Here is a 22636-nt window from a genome sequence, read left to right on the forward strand (position 1 = left end):
CTCTCTTAAGCCCCATATTATGCTGTGTCCCAGAAGCCTGGATCCAGATAATTCAGCAAACAAACTTTTTTTTCTTCGTTAGCAAATAGAACTAACTACAACAAAGTTAATTCCAATTTTAGACATGTTTTAGAGGTTCTTCTTTTCATAGAATAAAATGAACTTCCTTGTAAATGTCATCCATAGGCTCCAGTTCCTTCTTCAGTTGTAACCTTAAAATGGTAACCACAGAATTTTAGGGCAGTGAAAATACTGTTTTATTATAATAATGGATACATGTCCGTATGCATTTGTCCAAACCCATAGAATGTACAACATCAAGAGTGAACCCCACTGTAAACTATGGACTTTGGATGATAATGATGAGGCCAATGTTAGTTAGTTCATCGATTTTAAATGTCCCACTCTCATGAGTGATGTTGATAGTGGGGGAAGTTATGCATGTGTCGAGGCAAGTGGTATATGGGAAGTCTCTAACTTCCTCTCAATTTTGCTGTGAACCTAAAACTGCTCTAAAATAAAAGTCCCTTAAAAGTGGTAATCACATTCTCAGGACAAGGACAAAATCATAGCACAGGCTGTGACAAGGACTTTTTGTGCTGTTTGGTGGGAGGAGTATATAAGATGAAATGCAGATAATAGAAGTTAGGGAAATTTATGAGGTGGGGAAAGAATTATTTGAAAAACTGACTGAAATCTTTCAGAAACCATGAAAGGAGGAATTCTAGAAACAGAAGAACACTACAATAGTTTTATTTGTTCAGTGACTCATATTGCAAGCATTAAACCAAGCACGGGCTTTGATTCTGTGAGCCCAGATTCACATATTTAGGAAGATAAAAGCAAACTGTAATCCATGTACATGAATGGACACTAAAGGCTCATGGTTGATCACATTGTAGCTTTTAAATTTCTACAGCCGAGAAGCCTGAAGTCACAGGTCTTTGAGGTCCTTCTGGATGTCCCAGAGGGTGTCTGCACTTTTCTTGAGTTGAGCAACCTCATCATCTTTCAGTTTCTGGTTTATAACACTGGTTAATCCCCGAGCATTCAGGATGCATGGAAGGCTTAGGAAGACTTCATTCTCAATGCCATACATCCCCTGCCAGACAAGAAAAGCATTTAGATGAAAAAATGAAATCACAGGTAAGAATGATCACAGGTCCTATGTTTGAACCGAAGGAACTGTAGGAAATTTGACAAGCACAAACTCACTCTTTAATTTTCCTCACTTACAGCCCCGTATTTCCCTAATATTTGTGTTTTGAATTAGGTTTCGTGCATAGAATATACAAATATACACTATGATAAAACTAGAAATGTGTAAGTAATAAGTACTTTATTGAACTTACGGACACCTCTTTCTCTTAGATATACTTGAACAGAATTTGATATGGAAGTCTTCAAATTAAATTGCATTCAAATGTGTTTCTTAATGGGCTACTTTTTTGTGAAATCTGGTTTCTTAAAATCCTTTAATTAAGAAGAGAATTTCAGGTGGTAGCCAACCTAGAATGTCCAGAATAGTGGTTGGAGGCTACAGAAAGACAGGATTCTTACAACACCCAAGAGTTGCTGACAAAAACAGTACAACTTCCAAAACACTTTACTAATTTGTATAAAGTAATTTATTCACAGGGTCAATCTAACTACATAATTAATAAAATCAGTTAATTATATTAAACAAATTACTATATTTTTAAAAACTTTTAGTTTCTAAAATGTTTGTACATACACCAAAGTAGAGAGAATAAACAAATTTTTATATATGCCATCCAAGACTCAGCAATTATTCAATTTTACCATACTTGCTCTTTAAATTTTTGTTATAGTATTAAAAAACAAACAAACAAACAAAAAACTGACACCATGTTTTACCCCAGATTCTTCTATATTTATCTCTTTTTAACACTTTTTTAATCTATTGCATCCCCGTCCCATTACTTGTTCACCCCTGCCATTGACTTGTGGAAAATGAGTCAGTTATCTTATACAATGTTTTAATACAATTTTAGTTTTATTTTTTTTAAAATCAATTTCTACTTAACTATTTCATGGCTTTTAAATTAAACTAAATTTGCTAAGGCATCAAGTGCTGCATCAAAGGCAATCTATAATTTAATATACCAACTTGAAATGAAACTATAATATTTATTTAACTGAGCATCTATTTTGAGAATGTGCCAAATAAGATTAAGAGTTAATATTTAATTTGCCATGTCATACAAAGGAGAATTATAAAAAAAATTATTCGATGTCTTAGCCTCTACAAGTTTGTGCTCTTGTTGTCCTGGACTTTACTGAAAAAGGAGAAAAGTCCCCATAAAACTTGAAAGATACAGAGGTCTCTATGGACTGAGACCATGTCTTGTCTGTCTTTAAATGAATCTATTTATAAAATACAACACTAGAGATCATTTTCTATTTTGTAAGTTTCATACCTTCACCATAGTTGACACTGGATGAATCCTGGATAGATTTTTGAATATGGATTCAATGAGGTCAGCCACACTTAGCCCAATAGCCCAGTTGGTGTATCCTTTTAGCTTGATGACTTCATAGGCGCTAAGAAAAAAATGTATATCATAAAAGAGATCATTGAAATCAAACTCAACAGTTACTAAAACTAGACTCTTTGGGTTTGATTCTTACTATGTCTCTTATTAATTGCATAATCTTGAGTAAATTATTTAACCTTCCCCGTCTCTTACAGAAGAAGTGTCCTCTTCTGTAAAATGAGGATAACAATAGAATCTATTTCATAAGTTTACTAAATGCATTCACATATATGTAAAGTGTTTAAAACTTAAACACTACAAGAGAGGTACTACGTAAACATTTTGATAAATGTAAATAGCTATTGTGTAATATAATGTAGTCACAGTGGTAAAAATGTACATTTTCCAACAAATCTTATTCATAAACATGAATATTTCCAAAGATATTAATGAAATCAGGAAACAATGAAAGTAAAAGAATTTCACATTCAAAGTACCTTAATTTTGAGGTCCCACTTACTTACCATTGTGATCTAAAATACTATGACCAACTAACTTAAGAGCAAAGTGATGACAATACCTTGCCTGGAAATTTTCTGAGCACAAATTGTACACCTCAAAATGCACAAAGGCACTGGTACTTGAGAGATAGCAGTAGTAACTGAGTATTAGGAAATTGGGATTTAATTCAGTTCCATATTTGAGATAGCAGTCTTGTTACAATCCTTTGCAAATAACAGCTAACATTTATTGAATGCTTATCAATCATAAGTGTGTGCGTAGGGGTGTGTGTGCGCACTTTTACTCAATATTTACAATAATTCTATTACCATCTAACTTTACAGAGGAGAAAACTGAGATACAACTTAAAGGTTAAATGGCTTCCCTAAGACTATATAGTTAGTGTCAGTGCCATGACTTACACACAAGCTCATATTCTTGTCTCTTGTCCATTGTTTTATAATAAGCATGACGGTCACAGAGAGGATGATTAGTAACAAAACAGACAGTTAAAAGAAAAAGAATTCAAGAAAAAAAATGGAGGGAAAGTGGGACATCTTTAGTTGAGCGTGGAAAGGTAAATACAGCATAGCTTAAATATTTTCAACAATCAATCAACAAGTATTTATTTCAGGCAATTATGAGACTAATTGTGTCTAGGTTTATCTTTCTAAATAAGCCAGCTTTATCTGTCAATAGGACTCATTTTGAAAGCCCTTCTCACTTGTTAATTCCATGTTTTGCTCCTTACCTTTATAAGAGAATTTCTCTAGGAAAACATTTGCTTTTCCTAGGGGGACTGGTGTAGCAAATTTGACCAGCTTAAGTTATTCTTCTCTGTTTCAGAAGATAACAACTGCATATTTCTATAGTAAGAGTTTATCTGGGAAGGCAGTCATGGAAACTGTTTATAATTTTATCCAAGTAAAAATGAAATTAATTGTCTGAAACCCTTTCCCACTAACCTTTCAACCACCATCTTATGCACTTCCTTCCAGTTTTCACTATCATTGTCTGTTCCCATTTCTGGATTCAGTTCCTGGAGAGAAACACCGGCCACGTTCACTCCACTCCACACAGCCACTGTAAAAAACAACACACAATGTTATGTATTTCTGACACTATTTAAAAAAATATTTTCTTCTCTTAGTTAAGATTTCACCTCTGATGCAAATTATCCACTGGAACTGCTCCAATGACAACTGACGTATACGTCCCCCAAAAGGCTGACATTTGCTTTCAAATAGCCACACATCTGATCTTTCAACTTTCAACCATTTTGGTGCAAAACAGAATTACTGTGTCATATTAACAGAGAATAGGGAATTCTTGCTTTTCTCTAGGTTTGTAAAGTCTTAAGGGATTCTAGTTCAGGATTTTCCTAAACTTTTGGTTTGAGAAATTCTCAATTTTCCTCCTGCTTATTTTTCTAACATAAACCCCGTTCTTTCTGGAGGTTAAAAAAAAAAAAAATCTTTGGCTAAGACCCATATATAATTAAAGTATCTCCTCATGCCTCAAGTTCAATCTATTTCTTGAAGGAAACTTCATGTAACCACAATGTATTTTTCTGCTCTTAACTGGATCAAATATTCTCTCCAAGAATGCCTCCAGCGTCAAAACAGACAAAGGTGTTGTCATCACTGCCAGTACCGTTTGGTGGCTTTGATGCACCAAAACAACCGCCTACACCTCCTGCCCATCTGAAAGCACATATTGAAGATCTAAGAATACAAAGATAAATATAAGACATGTTCTGTGCCACTGACAAGCTCAGAATCTACTGAGAGAAATAAGGAAACTAAAGCAATGGGATAAGCTCTCACAGAAGTATAGAGAAAGTATAATCTAACTTAAATAAGGGTCTACTGAGTGTAAGAGAAAAAAGAGTGTCCGAAAGGGCTACAAAACATACGCCTTTCAATCAGTCCATGAAAAATAAGTGTGTGTTCCTCAAGGACCTTTGGAGCACTGCAGACTGAGGAAATATGAGCCAAGGCATGTGGGGAAGTCACTGCGCTTAGAACCAGCTAGGAAGGGCAAAGCTGCCTATGGCCCAGCAAGACCTCCATTTAGTCTACAACTTTTGTGAATTCAGGCTAATTGTGGCGATAACTAGGGCATTTTTATGGTCTTTGAAAGCTATGGGATCTATATAATCATGCCATAATGAGCATGGTTTAATTCTCTTTCATTTCATGTACGTAATATAGATCAGTATGGAACTACGGGGAATGCAGAAGTTTTGGAAAAAATGACACCATGATGAGTGAACAGAACATTGGACAGGAATCAGAAGATACGATTCGAGTTGTAGTTTTGCTACTAACAAATGAATCTCCAAACAAGTCACTATGCTTGCTTCGCCTCAATTTTTTCCTCATTAAAATGCAAGCCTTGAACTAGAGGACATCACTTTCAGATCTATTGTTCTAATTATGTTTGTAATAACTAGCATTTTTTTGAACTTTCATTCTGACCAGATATTGTACTAGATACTTTGTACAAGAAATAAATTCAGACAAATCCTTGGATACGAAAAACTTGAAAAAAGTGGTACAATGTGTCAGAAAAAAATCAGCATCATTATATAAAAAATCACAAAAGCAATAATTGTAAGACCAAATTCTTATCATTCCAAGGTAAACTCTTTACCAAACTCCCACTAAATTCAAAGGGAAATTTACACCTTAACCTTTTAGGGAGAAAATAGCTTCTTGCATATTGGGTGGAAATAAATTTAGTAAAATACAGATTATCATTATCATTATTAATATTAAAGTTTTAGATTATTAATTTCATGCCATCAACCTATTCAATGTATAAAATTCAATGTTTAATAAATAGGTTTAGAATTATGAAATACGATCGTAATTGTTCATAAATGTTTTTTATATAAAATTGGAACAGAACATTAATTTAAATAAAGAGAAATAGCAACTTAAAATGAAACATTTAGAATGAATTGTTTTTAACTCTTTCGAAACAAACCATTATAAAAGAAATGCAATATAATTTTAATGTTGGTCTTTTCACAATTATTAAGTTATGTCCAACAAGTCTATTTAAATTGCTAAAGAAATTAGTTGAGAGAGTTACCATATGGTCTCTTACTACTTAAACGATTGATCGTTATGATTAATGGCTTATTAAAAATCAGGTTTCATTTGAAGCAAGATTTATTTTACATAATCAAATAGTAGACACTGGTTATTTAACAGCGTTTGTTACCCAATTCATTCCTCCTTCAATAAACATGATGCTTATCATAGCCCTGACCACTGAAAGGCCTAGAAGCGAGGACATACCAGGAGAAGGAGCACACCTATCCCAGACCATGGTTTCTAATTGCCATTCCCCTTAAAAGGAAACAGGGGCTCACTGAAGAAACAGATGATTCTACTGCTGGTAAAGGGAAAGTACAAGATGAACCTGGTGCACTTTATTTTTCCAGAAAGCAAGGAAGGGCTCAAAAAATGGTGAGGCATGTCAAAAAGACATGGGGGGGCCGGCTTGAAGAGCCTGTTACTTGACAAATCTGGGACAATTCGGATGTTACAATAATGGTGACAGAACCTAAGCGAATGGAGTAAAAATCTGAGTCTACATTGATATACATAAATGAATAATAATAAATGGAGAAGAGAAAGCTCTCTCTTAAAGTAGAATCCAAATTAATATAGAAGAAATGATGGGGTTAGAATATCCTATTTGACATTTATCATTGTAATATTTAACAAAGAGTCATTAATTTATAGTAAACTTAGCAAGTAAAAAACTGATGAAGAATCCATTTCAAAGTTAACCCCCACAAAGTATTTATTTGTAATGTTAAGTATGTGAAAATTTAAAAACAAACAAAAAATTCAGAATGGCAAGAACAATACCATAAAAACTCGGTAAATATTGTCTTTTTTTGTTTTTTGTTTTTTACCACTTGAGTCGCCATGTTCTCCCAAAATCCATCCATGGCAGCTGCTGGGATGAATGCCAAGTTTTTCAGCCATAAGGTAACGAAATCTAGCAGAATCCAAATTACATCCACTTCCAATCACACGGTGCTTGGGTAATCCACTTAGTTTCCAGGTAACATATGTGAGAATATCCACTGAAATTTTTAGAAATAATATATGTAAGTAAATCAAAACTGATTTCAACTGTTACGTCAATTAGTGGGTATCCTGGCTTCTTCCTCTCTCACTTCCCCATTCCCCAAATGAGACGTGGCCAGAAAGATGTAAATACTTGGACTTTCCAGAGTTAGAGATAATGGGAGTTAGAGAGACAAGAAAAAACCTTTAAGCTTTATATTAAGATAAATTGTAACACATAAATAAAATGCAATATTGTGGTTTTTAACTTATGTTATTACTTAAAACAAGAATACGTAAAAACCTTGCAAATTAATTAATTTACCATATGTGGAAAGGAAGAGGAAAAGGGTTGAATCAAATCATCACTTAATTTCTTCCATCCAATTCTAACATTCCTTCATTGTTAATGCCATCCAATTCTAACATTCCTTCATTGTTAATGGCTGTCATCATAAACTAAAAGCCATTGGTTACTACATTACCCAGGCATGCTACTATAAATTTTCTTGGGCACAGGTACTATTTATTCAGTAAACAATTGTGACAATACAAGGTAGTAACATTTCCTGTTGTTCATTGAAAGGACATGTACGACAGCCTTTATTCTGTTGGGGGGAGCCCTGAGACTACACAGAGGCAAGACCTGCTGGTCTAGACAGGTTCACAGTACTTACAGGCTAAGCTACACATAAGGAAGGCAAGGGGTTGGAGTTTCCACCCGCACACTCATATATATATACACTGGCTAAGATACTTAATGGTCATTTTGGACTACATATTATAAACTCTACTTTGGCAACTTGGATTTAGTGGGAGTGACTCCCTGGAGAGTTAAGATTTCGAAACAATACCTAGAAAGTTACATAACCAGTTACATTAATGTGTGCTTTAGGGCACAGGATGCAGAAATTTCATATATGCCAGCTACTTGTAATTCCTGTTCTGCATCTACAGAGGGTACCAAAAAATGTATACACATTTTAAGAAAGGAAAACTGCATTAAAATTGTAATAGTCAATATATACTGATAACAAAAGATGATTACAAGTCATGTTTGACTTCTGCAGTTATAGGTGCTCAAAGTGGTTACCATCAGTGTCCAGACACTTCTGATTACCGCAAACTACTGCTTGAGCAACACTGACCAAAGTGTTAATATCTCTTAAAATGTGTATACATCTTTTTGGCACCTCCGGTATTTGTTACTATATACTTATGAGAAGTTTTAGATGAAAGATTAAACTATTTTGTAAATGGTAATCCAGGATTGTACAGAATAAGAATACTAAAATAATCTCTGTCCTTGCTGGCTAGCAACTCTCAATATTTCATAAATTATAAAGATTCCCCTGGCTCTTATCCACAATCTTTCTCGATGTGAAGTGTCAGAGATAATCAGTTTTACCATTTTATTAATGCATGTATTCTGCTCACCAATAAACAATAAGTTTGGTGGCAAAGTACAGACAAAAGAAGTATGAAATAGAGAGTGAATTTTGATTCTTTAGGCTAAAAAATTGCAATTTTTCTAAACAGTGTTAAGTTACAATATTTGGTGTTGGTACATATTTGTCCATCAATATAGTCTATTTCTATCTTTAAACCTGGGCTGATTAATGCCTTTCTAAACTCTTTTCAAATGCAATTGGATTCAATTTTGAAGAGTTTTAGAGGTAAGGACACTAGAATCCATTTTCTGGAAAACAGAAGGTCAAATATGCTAAAATATTTCTTATAAATTGAAGCCATGTTCAAACATTTTATTATACATCCCAGGATAATCTTTACAAAAATATTAAAACCTTTTTGATACTACAACCAACCTAGATAAAACAAACAGATAAAATTACTTTATATAAAAATTTTCTGGGATTTTTAAACAGTTGGCCTGGGATCGTGCCATTTGTTTTGCAAACATCACTCTTTTGTGGCCAATTAACAGAGGACATGTGAATTGCTTCTGCTACTGAATACCAGAACACATTTTTTTAAATTCAGAAAACAAAGTAAAATAAAACTCCCAAACATTGAATGTAACAGAACTGAACCTTAAGGCATTATAACGCTACCTGGATTAGAAACCACAATTATGATGCAATCAGGACTGTACTTGATGATCTGAGGAATAATGAACTTGAAGACATTAACATTCCTCTGTACCAGATTGAGACGACTCTCTCCCTCTTGCTGGCGAACTCCAGCAGTTACCACCACAATCTTAGAATTGGCAGTCACAGAGTAATCTGGAAGGAGAGGGAGAAAAGGTATTTTAAATATAACTCTTCATCAAAACATATCATCTATGATATCTTCTAGAAACCTAAACATATATAAGCTTCCAAAATTCATGAGAATAACATTTTCTATATTGTAAGATTTTGAAGTGCTATGCTCCTATGGCTTCTTTTTCCCATATGGGAACATTGCATCCATAAAATTGGCTTGGAGAATAGACCCAGGAAATAAAGAAGGCCCTAAATTATATTTCAACAGTAGCACGAATTCAACGTGCTATTGACTTTAGAGAATATTGGATTGCCAGTAATAGTACAAAGCATAAACAGTGCGTCCAAATTTCAACAGGCAGCCTTCCAATAAAAAAAGCAATTTAATGGTAACTTTAGGCTTGTAATGTTAACTCCATCTATGAAGGGGAAGGAAGGAACTGAAGTATTTGTTCTTGGCTAGAAATTAATTTCTAATACTCATACTTTAAGGAAGTTTACTCACTTTTAGCAGTAGTTTCTCTAGAGAATATTTCAGTTTTTCCTCAAGGAAGTGTGTCTTTTCCCAAATATACAAACATTAAGATTTGATGTGATCAATAGACTCAATAGCTATGGATAACTCATACAATTAAACTGTGCTGCTATGTGACTTTGGAAAGTCATTAATCAATTTCCTATCCCATAAAATGGAGGTAGTAGGACCTACCTCTCATAGGATTGTTGTGAAGATGAAGTAAGATGAGCCATATAAAGTTTCACAGTACCCAGAATGCTAACACTTCAATGAATACAGCTATTATGTGTAGTAGTAGTATTGTTAGATATTATTTTGGAGGCCCACATTTCTCTACCTTTAGGCACAGCCATGGTGTGGTGGAAGCATCACTGTACATAAATGAGTGAATTCAAAACAAAGACGGCTAGAATATAAACTTATTTAGCTTCTTCAAGGCACTTACATTACTTTGTGCAAATATTTTTTTCCACTCTAAAACCTTCCTGTTCTTAGATACACACAAACATTATGATACAATTTCCTAAAATTTTATGTACCAAATGTGTGGAAGTCACACAGGAGGAGGGTTGACAGAGGTAACACTTGGAGGTGACTTGGAACCAGAAGGGAGAAGAAATTGCAAACACTAGATTCACTGAGATGAAAGACTAATTTTACATCGGTGAGGATGTCAATTTATTATTAGATAGATTACATTGGGCGTGAAATGAAACTACCTTTATCTGCCACAATTTTAGGTGTCTGAAGAAACAAGCTCCCATGCTGCAGATCCATCATCTCTCCTTTGAGTTTATCTTCCAGAACATCCACGAGAGCAAGCTCATCAGCCAGAGACTAAACAGGAAAGTGGGTGTTAGTTCCCAACACCATTCTAGGATACCTCAGCTCAGAGTACGACCCCGAGGCCCTTTAAATGGTTAAGGACCAAGTGTCTAAAAACCTTGAGAATTTCACCATGGAGATAGGTGTGCTCTTTAAACAATTTCATGATAAAACATCTTGAACCATGAACCATTAACATTGAAGACCCTGACTTTTCAGAATTTCACCTTCTGGTACTCAACTAGAATTCCATCAGCATGATGCAAATTGCTTTAAGAATATGTAGCATTAAAGATTCCTGATGAAACCAACTTAGTTCAACAGTGGCCTCAGGATGCACAAGTCTTTACATTAATGGGGGATGGTGGTGAAGAAAGAGACTCACCCAGTCCCAGAAACAACTTTGGGCAGTTGTGTCCACCCTGAGGTCACCCCCAACTTGGGAGGATTTTTGAGAGCAGATCTGGTTTAAACCATGAAGTTTGAGTTCACTTAGAGTAGGACTCGAAGCCCTGGTTGAAGGTTGAAATCCTCAGAATGGCTCTGACCAACTCGAATATTTTGGTGGGGAAAAGGAATCTAATGGACAGAGGGGCCCAGAAATAAAACAGTCTCCATACGTGATCAATCTGAACTTGCTGGGTCTCAGAGTTCTCGTTTTCTATTCCAATTGTCATTCTATGCCACCCATACAAAATAAAACCCTAAATCAATAAATATGCTAGTAAATCTTGATCTAGTATCATAATTTCACATGTTCTATAAAACATGTTTCAGACGTAACATATTTTTTATGTTTATGCTCTCTGTATCTCTACATGAATAGTGGGAGAAATAAATGAAAATCCTGGCTTTTCCCTTCCAGTTATCATGTTTACTCTCCAGCAAGTCCTTGATCTTGTAAAAATGAGGGTGGAGGGTGTCGATCTAGATGCATCTAAACAATCTTTCAGCTTTGATGTTTGGTTATCTTAGGGAAACCCGTTATTTGCAAAATCTTTAAAAATGTATTATCCCTCTCATTGAAACATCAGTAGTCTTTGCCTCTACTGTTTTTAGGGCTATTAGCAAAATAATTAGCTTAATATGATATATTAATAGTGGAGCCCACTTGCAAATATGTCTTCCAAGGATAGTGTGATCAGCTATATAGGTGAAGGTTGTTGATGGGATAAAAGATAGGCAATTGGGGTTCAGGAAGCACTTTGAAGGATAGAGTAGCCTTGGGTGAAATTGGAGGTGTCAGGAAGGCGCTGAGCAGCAAAGGGAGAAAAACCAATGAGAGGTGAGACGGCCAATAAAAAAACTTGACCTACTTTAGCTTGCCAGCAAAGGTCCCGCTTCCTGCAGGAGCCAAGGAATGAGCAAGACAACCCTGTCTTTAGAACCCCAGTGACTGGCTAGCCTCATGAAGTCAGCTGTGAGGGTTTGCTTGCGAGGGTTTTCCTGAGACTCAAGCCTCCTTATGATTGAATGTGTTCTTAGTTCCAAGTAACTAATTTACTTGCATAGTTCTGAAATGATTGTTTTATGAATTAAGGATTACTTAGTAAATATTTTCTCATTTCCATGTATATCAAATACTGGCATTAATTTTCATCTAATTTTACTTAAACATGATTTTACATTTTTTAAATGGTTTTTGTTCCTCTGCAGCTTCTGATAAGATCACACAAAATCCTCATTTTGTGTTTTTGAAGTCCTAAATTAATAGTTAAGTCCCCATTTAACACCATGGATAGGTTCTTGGAATGGCAGCCAAAGGATGTATTAATAAAACCAATTTACCATAGGCTAATTGATATGAACAAGAGCTAAGTTCCTATGGCATCTTCTTGATGTTTGTTGAACGTAATGACGTTATCCAGCGACCTGCTGTACAATATAACCTAGTAACAGCCATAACATTCTGTCAAGGCACTGAGCACTCAGAACATCACTCTTATTTTAGTAACATCACATGTGTGCTGTTGAAGTCAACAGGGCAAAACAATTTGGAGCTCAAGTGGAAAAGGATGTCACAGGATCTCAGATCCTGTCTTTTGTTTCAGTGGGTGTAGAGAACTGTCTGAGAAGTGCATGTGCAGCTGGCAAGGAGGGAAAAGATCCAACACTTTCAGAAAATAATTGCAGTGCAGAATGTAGTTGCGTCTGTACCCCTGAATATCCTCCAAATGTGGAGGCAGGCAAATAGAAGATGTGTGACCAAGTACTGATGCTGTTGTTTGGCTTAAATAAATCTTCTGCAGTCACATACTGTATAGCCTATGAATTTACCATATATTTCATTGTAAGCTGAAGGGACATATTTTAAAATATTTGAAACTGCAAGGCTTAGATTAATTGCAAAACCAGTAAGTTATTAAGGAACGAGGTCAGGTAGAAGCCAAGAACATCACTGTTCAAATGTCACTTAACATACTACAAAAATGTCTTTTAATATAAAGTCTTGTGTGGACCAGACACAGCCCACCATACTTTGCCTCTTGCCTCCTTAACTAATACATTACTGCTACTAGTGCCTTAATATTTGATGATTGCATTTTTATCTTCAAGTGTTTATTCTGCGTGGAATTTTTAGTCTGCGTGGAATTTTGTGTAGGGAAAAGGCATAACATTTTCCAAATAATTAGCGAATTGGACAAGCACTGTTTTTTCAATAATTTGTTTTTCTTCTCTTGAATGCCACTTTTATCTTATTAAATACTACTTGGGCCTGTTTCTGGGCTTTCAGTCTATTCCATTAACCTGCCTATTCTTGTACAAATTCCAAATTTTAATGAAGTCTCATTTTTAAGCCAAAACCTACTTGGCAATACGTTTGTAATTACATTGCCCCTTCTAACAGACTTCTTATGCTATGCTTGTACCACAGGAAGGTGGCTACAGGTGACTGAATTAAGAACGGACACTCAAACCAAAATCAGCTGGACATAGAGGCTCAGCATTGAATAACTTTGCATGGAAGCTCTACACGACCCTGACAACATGAAAGGACTTGGCAGCTAAATGCAGAGCTTATGACTGGTAGTGGCAGAAGTCGTATTTGGCAGTAGAAGCCATGAAAAAGAATAAGCTCTAATCAAAATTCAATCAATGTAAGTGCAGTTGACTAGTAACAGCAGGAATAGTCACTTATTTAATATATACTTATTACTGAATGGGCCAGGCATTATTCTACTAATCAGGAATATGGTAACGACCAAATTTGGCAAAGTCCTGTCTCCTGGAATGTATCAGGAAAGAAACTGGAATTACGCCAATAATTTAAGATGATGCTGATGATGGAAGTGCTGTAAACACCAAAGGCAGGGTGATGTTGAAGTTACTGGGGAGGGAGTTTACTTTGGATTGGATAAGTCGGAAGGTGCCTGCCTGCAAAGAAGTGATACGAATGATAGGAAGCAGTCAACACTGCGATGGTCTAGGGTAGACATTCTAGATGAAGGGAAGTCAAGTAAAAGGGTTTAAGCAGAGATGAGCTGGGTGTTTTGAAGAAAGAGGGCAGAGGGTAAGAGATGAGGTCAGAGACCGTGCCACCACATTTCACTGGAAGGTGCCGACACTGCAAACGGCACCCCCTGGAGTTGTGCACGCCACTGCTTTGCTCTGACACAGGCAGGGAGAGATCCTTTATGCCTCCCAGGATTTTATGTGTGTGTAGCATGTGTGCACTGTAACGTTACTGAAAAGTTTTAAGTACACAAGCAACTATTTTTAGAAAGGCTCACTATGGTTATTGTGTTGGCCACGAGGGTGACGGGAGTGGGCAAGAGTAGAAACAAAAAATACTTGAGTCTTTGGAATGAAGGGACATTGTGCTAGGGAGCCTGAGTAGCCTTCACGGGCCTAGCTGAGGTGTGGGCCTCCTCAACCGCTCTATTTCTGATACCCTAGCTTTGCTCATTTTCTGGGCCAAAGCAATGTGGGTCCTCTGTAAAGCACACCAGTAATGAACTCAAAAGGCCAGATCTGGTGCTTACTATCTGTGTGATCTTAATTAAGTCACTTAATATTTCTGAATTTGTTTTTCCAACAGGAATATATAGATGACAATACCTTCCTGGAAGTTTTGTGGAGAAATGAGGCCAAACACATACACTGAGCAGTGTTGCTTTCCCTTCTCTGGTAAATAGCGGGGCTTAGAATCCTTACCAAATATTATGACAATTTTGAAACACTTTAATCCTTACCCATTAAAATAAGATTTAGACCTTTTTCTTTTTAAATTAGTAAAATGGTGTTTGAACAAGGCAGTCATTCCATCACAGCATCTAAATTGGAAGATTCCTACTGTGTTAGCAGCAGAATCTATTCTCCCAGGCACTTGAACTGGGCCAAAGTATTATGTAACTACAGATACAGTCTCAATTAAATTATTTACTGAGGAGAATTTTAAATTAACAATTCAAACAATCATAGAGGTACTCAGAGAATCATGATAGCTCAGATACAAGTTCCTGAAAAATCCAAATTTTGAGGTTAGCAAGAAGGATGAAAAATCCTTAGCTAGTATTTCATTATTACCTTTATGATTTTAACTGCCCAAATACTAGCATAGAATTAAAAGAAGTTCCAGAATCACTATGGTTAAGAGTTCAGAGTCCTGGTTCAAAACATAGTTGTCACTACCAGCTGAGTGACCATGGGCAGGCTACTTAATCTCTAAGTCTCAGCCACCTCATCTGAAAACAGGATATGAACAGTTACCATTTCTTGAGGTTATTGTTTAAAATGAAGCATTTTAGTTAATACACTTTGAACATGTCGCACACTCAATGTTTTATAAAAGGAATGGAAGCTGCAATATTTTCATTTTTACTGGCATGAACAGTGAGCACTAAATTGAGTTATTTAAATTTCCTATAATTTGGGAAGCAGCTATCTTAAATCACAGGTACCTAGTCAATAACTGCTAGAGAAAAATGCAGAAGAACTAAACTTTCATCGTTGCACACTACATGTTTTAGTTGATTTGTTTGATAACTTTCTCAGTGAAGATTCAGAATTTGTTCCTCTAGAATTTAAACTTTTCAAACTCCTACTTGGCTAGGAGGCAGCCTTCACATAAATACAAAGAGACAGTGTTCAGTAGAGACAGCTCTAATAAAGACAAGGCAGCATTTTGGGGGAGGAGGGAATTCCTACTCTGATTGACTTAGAAGGAAAAAGCATGATGTCTGTATTTATTCTGAAATGGTTAAAAAAAATCCATTTTATATATATAAGGCACTAATATGGTTCGTGTGTATATGTGTGTGTGTGGAGAGGGAGAGAAACTAATAAAATGTCAAGAATTGGTAAATCTGGGTAAAGTGGATATGAAAGTTTTACTTTTTCTTTTTACTATTCTTGCAAATTTTCTGTAAATTTGAGATTGTTTCAAAATAAAACTGTTGGGTGAAAGTTTGAGGGGAATAATAGAATATTTCCCCAACCCCCAAAAGCACTGTGCAGATTATTTATTAATTGTAGAGGGTAAAGGGATCTTTGCAGTGGAGAAATCTTACAGTTACTACTTCAGAGGATTCTTGGGCACCACCAGTAATGAGACTAGTTGAACATCATGTGGCTCCTGATGAGATGCAATCGGAAGGACATTATATCATCTAGTCATACCCCACCCCAAAATTTAACCTGAACATAAATTACAAGGAAACATCAGACCAATATAAATTGAGGGACATTCTATAAAACTGGTATGAGCTCTTCAAAAATGTCAATTGACATGAGAGACAAAGAAAGGCTGAGTAACAGAATGAAGAGACCTGCCAAGCATATAAAATATATGATCTTGGATTGGGGTAAAGCAGCTATAAAAAGCATGATTTTGATAGTTGGAGAATTTTAAATCTCGGCACTGTATATCAGATAATACCTAGTATTATATCAAAAAGTTCCCTGAGTGTCCTAGCTGTACTGTGTCAGATAAGGAGAGTATTATTCTGTCAGGAGATACATGCTCAAGTATTCAAGGGTGCAATATCATGCCTACAACTTACTTCAAATTGTTCAGGAAAAAAAAATATTTTAAAGATACAATAAAATCCTGAAGTATCTAAAGAGACACTTCACATGCTGAAATTTTCTATCACGTATGGTGTTCTTGAAATGTACCTTTCCCAGGATGCTGATGGCACATGCCATACCAACTTGTCCAACACCCACTACAGTGATCTTATTGTTTGGGACTGGTGCCTCTTCTTCTGCAACTGGTGCAATCAGTTTTTCCTTAAGAGTTGCCATTGTGCGCTGCAAGAAAAGAATCAAACTATTATCCATATACCCACACATGAAACCTGACTGGGAACAATCCTGAAAATGTGGCAATTTTGAGTTAAAACAGTCTAAAATGAGCCAAATGATATTCTAGAACACAGAATACATTTTAAAGATCCATGTGACCCATTTAGTGGAGAATTTAATCAAGACAAAAACCTCTATGAAGCCTATTAGAATTTAGGGTCTTCTCTTCAGCCTATGATTGATTCCCTACTAGTATTTAACAAGTTGTAACAATTTTGTCTTGTGGCTATTCATTCACTGGCTAAACATACATGATTTGGGGGAAAATAGCTTTAGAAAAATATAAGACATACTTAAATTAACTGATTTGTTTCTATTCCTCCTATAATGAATTTATATATGCAACTACTTAAAGTAACTTAGGGCTCACTATTAACCCCTATTTAAGCTGGGTCTAAAAAGAATGAATGGCCAGTAATTAATATAATTTCTGTTATTAATGGTTATTATCCCTCTTGAAAGATAGGCACTAACTGGTTCTTCTGCTTTCTTCTACTGAAGTCTTACCTAAAATGTGTCAGTGTACTAGACATACAGTGTGTGTTTAAATACAGTGATAAAACGTTTGTGGAAAATGTGCAAAAAATAATTACCCTGAATTTTTTTTAGTGCACCCTGGATGCTTATTGAAAGGTGGGTAGATACATAATACATTTTTCTTTCAGGGGGTCACAGTAAGAGAGCATCAGCCTTTGAATCAGTTTCTTTCTAGCCATTACAGAAAAATAAAAAAAAAGCCATAAAAATTTCCAAGTAAAACAAATACAATTAAATTGAGACCTGTTGGAAAACATTCTATACAGTTGCACAAAATTTATCTGTGCCATTAATCAGGTGCGCTTTCTGGATAACAAACACAAATGGCAAAATTTATCCTGGATAACGAACACAAATTCCAAAATTTATCGCACCACCCCACCTTTTTAAACACAGAGAGGGTTCAGATCATACGCCCTTTCTTCAGAATTAAGTATCCTTTATAATTGTAATTGTAACCCATTATAATGTCTATTATTTATGTTTGACTTTTATTTTTAATGCTAGACTGTTGCCTTGGTGGCCACTATACCTGTTTCAAACTGTACCCCTGCTTCCCAGTCTTGTTTTTTGTTTCTGATCTGCAATAAACTTATAAAACCTAGTTTAATAATTGTATATGTTAAGAGTTAGCAAGTCTGAGCTGAAATAAAATAGTTAAATTTGGAGAAATCTGTGTAACAACTATTTTGTTCTCAAGCTATTTTTTTCCCCAAAAAGCATTTTCCCCAATCTTTAGGGACTAAATTGAGAAATTGTTTTGACTTTAGAGAGCACGTTTGCAGTTTCTTGTGGTTGTTAATGAAATATAGAAAAACATGTAAGTGTCACCACAAATAGATGACCTTACAATGAAATTCACGCATGTCCTGCATTTTTAGCAGAATCAGAAGAAAGAATGCTTCATCTCTTCTTGTTGAACAGAAATACAATTGTATAGTTTTTCTCCATTCAGTTTATTTTCATTAGTTAAGATCCTTAAAGTATATAGGGAACCCAGTAAACAGTAGAAAACAGAAATCCAGAAATGGTTGCTATATAAATACAGATTAGTTGTTCAGATAGACCTTTTCAATTAATTTTCAGAATTTCAGAAACGACAATTTAGAGGCTTGAGCCAGTAGAGATTTTCTTTCATATCTTTCTGGAGAAAAGTGTTTTTCTTTCATCTTTACTTATTAGGAGTTATAAGAAATGAGAAGAAAATGTTCCGAATTGTATGCAGGACTGTGCCAAGGTCAGAGTGGTGGCCATAAGGAAAAGCATGATTAACAAGGTACAAACAACCTCTGATTCTTGGTCCTTCACAATTCCATCTCCCTACCCCCTGTGGATATAAATCTCTAGAAATAAACCAATGCCTTAAGTTCAGGAACAAAGATCACCTTGACGAAATATCTCTCAAATCTAACTTTTTAAAAAGTCATCTTTAGCCATCTAATTCCTCCACTCAAGTGCCATCTCTCCCCTCCCCCCCTCTCTCCAGGCCCTAACCGCAGCATGCGATGTTGGCTGCCCACAGGCCACCTCTTCCTCTGGGTCTCCTCAGCAGAGAGCAGCAGGTCACAGGGGGGACCGCAACCACAGATCTCCTCGGAGAAGGTCTCTAGGGAAAAAGTCTAGGCCTTCCTTACTCTCAACACCCAACGCTGGCAAAATAAGCAAAGCACCTGAAGCATCAAGAAAAAAGGCCAGAAATGAATATACCTATGGCTCTAGTAAGGACTGCCTCTGCAGCAGCCGGGTAAAGAATCAGAGTGCAGGGTCAAACCTGCAGATTACCCTTTACCCTCTCCCCTTAAAGGCAGGGGCATTGCTCCATTCCCATGGTAGCAGATTCCAATTCAAGGTCGGCGTGCCTTCGCAGGTGACCTGGTTCCTTCTCCCTCCTCTAGTTCCTCAGGGGACCCGTCTCGGCTCCCTCTAGCAGGCACTGGAGGTGATGCGGCCGCCATGAGCCCATCAAGGACACGAGAACCAGGGTTTAGCTGCAAATGCAACAAGTCTCTTCCCCACAGAGCACAGGCTGCAGGCGAGCCCGGCGGTGTGAAGGACAAAGCCAGGGGTTCAGCTGCAGCTCCCATCTCTCCGCCTCGCTCCCTGGCCGAGGGCACAACCTGCCGCCCCAAACCCAGGGGTTGAGTTAAGGCTAGAGTCTGGATGCTCAGGGCTCAAGGCCCCGGAGAAGAGAAGTCCTTCTCGGTCCTTCCCCCAGTCTTGCTATGCAAGGACTCCCCTGCGCATCCCACCCGGTTTGCCTGTGAGCCAGGATTCAGGAAATTGAGCTGAAACCTACCAGGAGAGAGAAGGCTCTCCAGACCGTAGTAAGAGTCGCGCGAAGAAGACAATGTCAGCTGCTTGCGTTTCCTCCGGCGCAGGATCTGCAAGGAAGGGGGAGGATGGGGGCCCGCCTCCGCCGCAGCCTCTCAGCTTTCTCTATTGTGATTGGAAACCTGAGAACCGCCTACCCCTCCCCTCCGCTCGCTCAATCCCCTTCAAGGACAAGGGCTCAAGTGTGTACATGCCCTCCTCCTGCCCTAACGAGCTGGTCACCTTCTGGTGGCTAAGGCGGCCTCTGCTCTCAGCCAGTCTCACAATTTACAGGCTCTTCAACACAGAGGCTGCGTTATTTCTAGAACCTGACCATCTTCGCCTCTTCTGAACTTTCACGCTCTTATTCTGCTAGATTTAGTCCAAATAGAAAAAAAACAAAAAAAAAACAAAAAACATCAATTTTGCTTTTCAGGTCAACTTTAATGGACCACTGTTTCTAGGTAAGATGTTGGTAGTATGTTTCCCTGGAATAGTCCTGTTGCTTCTGAATGTCTTTTTTTAAAACAAAACTGATTTTTCTTCCTTTTCATCATCTTGCTTATAAAGTTCATGTGATGCAACAATGACCGGTGGATTTATTTTTCCCCCCATCTAATTCAGCAAATATGCATTAAATGCCTAATAGTTGCCTGACAAAAGCAGTGAGGCCTCAGGCTTACCCTCTGAAGTTCTCTACAAATCTGTATGGTCTCCAGGGCAGATAATGGAGCCACCGCAAGCGGTTTCTGTTAGTCCCTGACCAACTCCAAAGCTGCAAGTTGCCATTCATCTCTGTCTTCAACACCCAGCTCAGTGCCTGGTACCTCAATACAGTGAATGATGAAGCAGTTAGAGGTATTCAGAAGATTCAGCTTCGTGTGTGTGTGTGTGTGTGTGTGTGTGTGTGTGTGTGTGTGTGTGTTTTAAGTAAAGTGCCTTCATGTATAGCAATCTCACAATCTCCCTGTGTGTGAAAGGGAGTTTTTAGTTAGTGGCTTTTTTGTTTGTTTGTTTGCGTGTTTGTCAATGGCCATTAATTCTGTAATTGCTGCTTCAATTTCATCTCAGTGCCAAGCATTGAAGGTACAAAGATGAATATAACTCTATGCCCCTTGAGCTGCTCCCAGTTCAAAGGAGATAGACATGTAGATAAACTCTTTCAATTATAATACAATGTGATAAGTGGTAATAGAGATTTAGTTAAAGTGTAATAAAAATTCAAAGAAAAGAGCCACTGAAAAAAGGATGTATCGAGAGGAATTGATAAACCTCAGACACCCAGGATTATAGAATCCAGTTAGTGAGGACTTTGAATGACCCTGAAGCTATAATCCAGTTACAAACTGAAACATGATGATCAGGGAGAGGAAGAATTTACTGGATAATCTCAAAAGTATTATTACAGTCACCTTGAATCAACTTTGAAGCAAGACTAAAAAGTCACTCCATCAAGAAATGTAGAAGCCACCCTAGACCTCTTTCTCACCTACTTTCCAAAACAGTTACTCTTCATCACTTGTAGACTTCTAAATATCTCTCCAATTTTTCCCTTCTTGTTTTAAAATTTATTTATTTAAGGTTATTGGGGTGACTATTGTTAGTAAAGTTACATTGGTTTCAGGTGTACAATTATTTAATACCTGTAATCATCTATATATCACATTGCATCTTTCCAATGGAGTTGGAGCTGCCATCCTAGATGAATGGCCTTGCAAGTTTTACTCCTCAAACCTTTGCAGCGTTAAAACTGGACAAAATAACCTTTGGACTGGGCGTAAATCAGCACTGTACCCCAAGCAGTTGTTGGTAAAGATAACAAGAAAGCAGATATTATGACTACTGGACTGAAAATTAAAAACATTCTTTAGAATTAACATCACTGTGTTTGCTTCCCTTTCTCATAAATACCCCTTGCCTTTGCCTCCTAATTGAAACATTACTTGGGTTTCTGTCTGAACCAGTGCTTCCCAAATAGCTATTCTTTTGGATCTCAAATATGCTTGTTGCCTCTCAGTTTGGCCTTTTATTTTTAGGTTAACAATAGTTCTGACAAGATACTAGTATATCTCCCAACAAGCTATTTATTAAACTTGGGGCATAATATGTGCAAATAAACTCTCTGAGTTAGGATTTGAGAAGCATCCATCTCTTGGTTCATAGACTCCTTTACACCATCTGAGGAGGGGAGGGCAATTTTTCTTTATTTCCCACTGTTAGGTATAGTTCAGATAGTTGAAGTTCCTTGAAGCTGAGTTTTAGGTAGGTGAGTTGTTCCTCAAGTGGAAACTCTAATAGCAATATCTATTTATACATAGAGAACTTATGTTGGTGTGTATCATTAACTACAAGAAAAAAAAAAGAGGCCAGGGAAAGAAAGCAAGATTAGTGAGGAAAGAAGATAATTGAATGTTTAATGTCTTGCAAAACAGAAGAGTCTAATTGTTTAGCCATTCACTGGATAGTTGTAAAATGGAGTAACTTTTCTGTGTACATATTAGCTGTCCTTTTTCAAAGGGAGGTAATGATGAGATAGGGCAGGGGCAGGGCCTCCTAGAAAACCATTAATAACCCAGCGAGACAAAGGACCAGTAAATCAAGATGAGACAAAGGGACCAGCCAGAACTGGTCAAAAACAAAATGGCCACAAAAGTCACCTCCAATAACCTCCAGCCACATTAGACAGTCATTGTCATGCAGGGTATCATGCAGGGACTCAGCTCTGGCTCCCCGCACAAGAACGTAAGATACGTTGGGGCCAAAAAGGAATACCAACGGAGACATAGATAGCGGAGTCATACCGCTGTATTCTCGCTGGCAGCT

General features: G+C 36.9%; 1 protein-coding gene across 1 annotated transcript; it reads right to left on the reverse strand.

Annotated features, from left to right (window-relative positions):
* Positions 1-737: 737 nt before the first annotated feature.
* On the reverse strand, positions 738-20098 carry LDHB (lactate dehydrogenase B). Its single transcript, XM_019738126.3, has 8 exons — positions 19800-20098; positions 16778-16912; positions 10555-10672; positions 9163-9336; positions 6934-7107; positions 3965-4082; positions 2442-2565; positions 738-1102 (listed from the first exon to the last, which is right to left on the reverse strand). Exons 2-8 carry the CDS (start codon positions 16904-16906, stop codon positions 935-937), a joined length of 1005 nt encoding a protein of 334 aa, XP_019593685.1. The 5' UTR covers positions 16907-16912; positions 19800-20098; the 3' UTR covers positions 738-934.
* Positions 20099-22636: the final 2538 nt, after the last annotated feature.

Source organism: Rhinolophus sinicus, chromosome 1, assembly GCF_057876585.1.
Source record: "Rhinolophus sinicus isolate RSI-liver-muscle chromosome 1, RSI-T2T, whole genome shotgun sequence".
Classification (NCBI taxonomy): domain Eukaryota; kingdom Metazoa; phylum Chordata; class Mammalia; order Chiroptera; family Rhinolophidae; genus Rhinolophus; species Rhinolophus sinicus.

Coding starts and splice junctions, on each gene's coding strand:
- LDHB (XM_019738126.3), bottom strand. CDS start 16,906: ATGGCAACTCTTAAGGAAAAACTGATTGCACCAGTTGCAGAAGAAGAG. Junction 10,673..16,777: donor CCATCAGCATCCTGGGAAAG/GTACATTTCAAG, acceptor TTTCCTGTTTAG/TCTCTGGCTGATGAGCTTGC. Junction 1,103..2,441: donor CAGTGTCAACTATGGTGAAG/GTATGAAACTTA, acceptor CTTGTCTGGCAG/GGGATGTATGGCATTGAGAA.